At 47.3% G+C, this 4,714-nt stretch overlaps 1 protein-coding gene across 1 annotated transcript in view; it reads left to right on the top strand.

Moving 5' to 3' along the window:
• Window positions 1-149: 149 nt before the first annotated feature.
• LOC104529020 (short stature homeobox protein) overlaps window positions 150-4,714 on the top strand; it is a gene marked incomplete at both ends in the record, with an annotated part of 4,735 nt that continues 170 nt past the window's right edge. Inside the window, 2 exons of the mRNA XM_010173196.1 lie at window positions 150-358; window positions 4,645-4,702. Coding sequence (XP_010171498.1) covers window positions 150-358; window positions 4,645-4,702 — 267 coding nt within the window. The remainder of the gene's footprint in view (window positions 359-4,644; window positions 4,703-4,714) is intronic.

Genomic DNA, 4,714 nt, shown 5'->3' with positions numbered 1-4,714 from the left:
CCCTCCTTCCCGCCGGTTGCCCCCACACGTTGCCCTGAGTTTGGGGACGAAGAGAGGGGAGGGGGGAAACCCCTGTGTGCTGAGGAAAGAAACTTCGGCGAGGTGCGAGGAGAGGCTCAATGTCGTTTTCCCCTTCCCCCTCCCGGCAGGGATCTACGAATGCAAAGAGAAAAGGGAAGATGTGAAGTCAGAAGATGAAGATGGACAGACCAAGCTCAAACAAAGGAGAAGCAGAACCAATTTCACACTAGAACAGCTGAATGAGCTGGAAAGACTTTTTGATGAGACTCACTATCCGGATGCCTTCATGAGGGAGGAACTAAGCCAGAGGCTGGGACTGTCTGAAGCTAGGGTTCAGGTAAGAGAAAGGCTCTGTTCCTGGAAAGGTCCTCACCTCACTTCCTAACTGCCAGCGGATCCTAGTACAGTGCTCCGCTTCATCCAAGGCGGGAGTCGACACGTGTGATGGGGAAACTGTTTGCAACTCCGCTGTACCTGTCCTGCCAAACAGTAATTCTGCTCTGGGAGTATCTGACCGTGCCTTGCATTTCCTAGGAAGGTGGTTTAATTTTTTTCAAATTTTATTTTTTTATTTTTTGGTGGGATGGGGGGTTGTGTGGTGATAGTGTTGACAAGTCTCTAATAACTGAGCAACTAGCTTTTTTTTTTTAATATTGTATTTTTCCTTGCAAACGAGCCATTAACTCTCTCCCAGTCCTCACGTTCTTCTCTTTCTTCTTTTATGGGGTCGTTATGGAAAAAAATAAAAGTCAATAAAACAATCGCCATGAATAAGGCTAGACGGTTTGGGTGCTGAGGGACGGGATTAGCCAGAGCCGGGGGAAAGGTGCCCACTCTGATTCGCGCTGCAAGCGTATGAATGCATGGCACCCCATCTGGTGGAGTCTCCCCCCACCCTGCTTCAGATACAGCTAGATACCAATTAGCCTTCGAAATCTTGAAAATAGGTCCTGGTTGCTGTAGTTCTGGGGCCATCAGAGGCGTCTGTTTGGGTGGCTTCACATCGATTATTTAAAAATTTGATTGTCGGTTTGGTGCAGAGGAAAAATACACCCCCCTCGCCTTAAGCCAACTAGGGAATGCGTCCCCAAAGCAGATGTCGCGTAAAAAAAACCCCACCTAGAAATAATTAATGAGAGCAACCTGTGGCTCTCTGAGCATGCCTAGAGCAGGAGAAATCTGAAATAAATTGCTTCTTGGGTTGGAACTCTGTGCTTGGCCTAGCGGACCCAAAACAACCCCAAACCCAAGAAGACAGTCACCAAGCCAACCCCTCCACTGAACAAAACGCCTTCACACCCTGGAGAAGAGAGGTGCACATGCATATGTATATCCAGCTTTAGGTGTGCGCGCGTGGATACACATAGATGGACACCTCCGTGCCTGCCCCTATCCCCGGGCACGGCGGAAAGACACGAAATACAGCACCGAGCTGGAGCGGGGAGAGGGGTCGGCTTGACCCCCACCTCAAACACGACTCACTGCAGAGAGCAAGCGGGCAGACCCTGCTCCTCCCGCACCCGCTCAGCCAGCCTTGGCCTGGGCAAGCGGCTCTCCCACTTTAAATTGCCTCCTGGAGGCATTTCCCGAAATAAATAGAGGAGCTGGTTGTTTTATTTCATTTTCTCTTTCTTTCTTTCCCTCTGAAGTCTCTTCTCTTCCCTCAGCTCCTGCCTCTCTCAGTATAAATGGAGCTGGGCGAGGGATGGTGCTGGGCACATGCCTTAGGAAGGGCAGCTTGCAGGGGATATTGCAGGGGTTCAGAGTGCTGCTGGCCTACTTTCTCCTGGAAGATTGATCTAACCACACCATATAAATTAATGAAAAGATTAAACTTTTGCTGAAGGGGACATCAACTCTTATGTCATCTTCCCAGATCTTCTTACTTGGGCTCTGTAATATCTTTCCAAGGCCTTGATGTACTGTTTCTATAAAAATAAATTACTTGTAATTGAATTCTGCACTCTTTCTTTCAAGTACTTTATTACTGAGCAGCACCTTAACAGGATGTTCATAGTTACAGGAAAATTGGTGCTTCAAGTGCTTACAGATCTTAAAACAGCACACCAAAAAAAGGAAAAAAAAAAAAAAAAGATACTGATTCAGGCAGATATTGTAAAGGAGATTTAAAAAATAATAAATTTAATCATGTTACAAAAGATGTTTGCATGGATGAAAATAAAACTATAAATGAAAGAAATATCAAGAGGGAAAAGGGGAGCACTTGATAATTAATTAGGAAATAAGCAGAGGGTTGGATGTCCATCAGTAAATGGAAGCGGAAAAAAAGAAGGAGAAGGGGGGAAAAAGGAAATGCTTTTTTTTAATGCTTTCAGAATTGTTCTCTAATTCCTATCTGAACCGCTTGTCCCTTGCTGTTAAAGGATATAGTTTCAATTTAGTGTGGAAATTTGCTGTAAATAAATTGAAGCTCCTATGGTAGCTAGTCCTTATTAACCTTTTATTTTTAGTGTTGTACTGGAAACTCATATCACCCAGCTGTCAGGGTTATAATTGAAAGTTATGAGACCATAGTGAGGAGCAGGCAGTAATTCAATTACAACAAATATCTTTGGGTTTATGGTGCAGGGCTAAATTAAATGTCATTATTCACTGTCTCTAATGGAAATCAAAAGGAAATCAGATTAGAGCATTTGTGAAAGAAATCACTGAGTGATCCTTAATGAAGAAATAACTGTCTAAAACAGTGTACTGTGCTTTACTTAGCATATTCATGACTAATTGGAATTGATCGTGAATCACACCAAGCCTGATTTATTATCGCTTAACGCAGTGGCTAATTCATCACTTTTATTCCTCATAACCTTATTTTTTCATAGCTAAAGGGAAAGGGCACTTCGTTTTCCAGATTTAAATATAATTTCTGTTTGAAAGATGTTCTGATTTGCAAGAGAAGTTGTTTAAACGCTGCTTAAATTCCTCCTGACAATTTATACTCCTTGGGACGGGGGGGTGGAGGGGCGTGGGGAGCACACACAAGGAGATTTCCTGCAACGATTTACAACCGTAAAAAAAAAAAAAAGAAAAAAAAAAAAAGCGTTATTGTCGCTACAGCACGATGATATTTTGCATGCTCATATTTTAAAAATATATCAGTCCCTAACGGCCGGGTTAAAAGGAGAAGCGTCGCATGTTGTTACTATGTGCCTATTGCTCGTAGGGAGAAACAGGCTTGTGCCGTGCTCGGCGTTTCAGGGCAGCGAGGCAGCAGCGGTATCCGGTTAGCGCGGGGAGGGCTGCGCTAGCGGCAAGCCGGTGGGGAGCGGAGCAGAGCGGAGAGGAGCGGAGCGGGGCACGGGCGGTCCATCTCTAGGGCGGTCGGTCCGCACCCGCAGTGCCCCGCTGCGCGTTTCTTCCCGGCCACCCCAGGCAGGAAAAATGGTGCTCCGAATCAGAGAAGGCCAATTCCTACTTAAGAAAATCACTGAGGTACCCGAGGTAATTAATGCCTTTGGAAGCCTTTCTTTGCACTAATTACTCCGTTGTAAATGACCATCATTAAGGCAATTGAAGAAAGCTTGAAGGGAAAATTTGATGTAGGAAGTGCAGTTAGTATTAATTAACCGTATGATCTCTCGGCAAGTGCAAGAACATCAAAGGTTGTAGGTGTTTACTTAGCTACAAGACTTTATCAGCGGTGAAAGTCAATGTTTGTCCATATTCGGTAGTTTTTGGTGTCAGGGTAAGGGTCCGCAAAGCATTTTGGTCCGTGCCTTTGACGGTCCTTTGGGGACAGCTGCTGAGCCGGGCACCTTGGAAGGGGGAAAGGAACGAAGGTTTGAAATGCCCCTGGGCAAGACGTAGGGCAGGCGTAGCGACTACTCCAAATTCTGCGTTTGTTTGAGTTGGAACGGCTGGGATTAGGGCAGGATTATTGGATTACAGACATTTCTCGGGTAGGGGCATAAACCCTTCTTTACGTCCCAGCCTGGAAAGACGTTGCTCTTGCCTGTCCAGAAGTCTATATTAGCTGGTCTTGTTTTCTTTTAACCTTTGGGGAACAGGGAATGATGCAGTCCCTTTTGTGCAAATTCAGTATCTCGCATCTTCCCTGAGGTTTCCATCATTTCCAAATCCAGCTCGGGAGAGGGCAGAGGACCCTGTCGCTTAGCGGCCAGACCCCGGAGCCTGACCGGGCCCACACCAGTTGTCCCCGGGATGTTGAGGTGTGACTGGAAAGGGAGAGAGGGTCCCACCCGGCCTGCGTGTGGGCTTACTTTAAGTGTCAGTGGGAGCGGTTCCTCGCTCTAGAAAGGTGGCACAAGGACCGAGGGACTGACACTGCCCGCCCGAGGGACACAGGGACCTTGAAGACTCGGTGCGAGGCGGCGGCTCCCGGGCTGCTGGGTCTCCTGGGCTGCGAGGGCGCTTCTGATCTCCTAGGTTCAGTTCCCGCTGAGAAACCACACCAAACAGCAGGACCCCCAGAACAGCCCTTCCGCAACACAGAGGGGCTCACTCCGCTCGGGGCTGAGCTCTCCCCTCGGCTGCTCCCGAGGAGAGACCTCAGCAAAGTTGTGCGGTCCCTAGCCCCTGAGATAATCCTCTCTTAGCAGAGTTGCCTAGTCTACCTCAATTTTTGTTTGCGTTTTATTTTCACAGGTCTGGTTCCAGAACAGAAGAGCAAAGTGCCGAAAGCAGGAAAACCAGATGCACAAAGGTGGGCGAGGGG

This window comes from Antrostomus carolinensis, unplaced genomic scaffold (genome assembly GCF_000700745.2).
Source record: "Antrostomus carolinensis isolate BGI_N321 unplaced genomic scaffold, ASM70074v2 scaffold29758, whole genome shotgun sequence".
NCBI classification, from domain to species: Eukaryota; Metazoa; Chordata; class Aves; order Caprimulgiformes; family Caprimulgidae; genus Antrostomus; species Antrostomus carolinensis.
The sequence above is the reverse complement of the archived record's forward strand: the minus strand, read 5'-3'. Positions and strand labels throughout refer to the sequence as shown.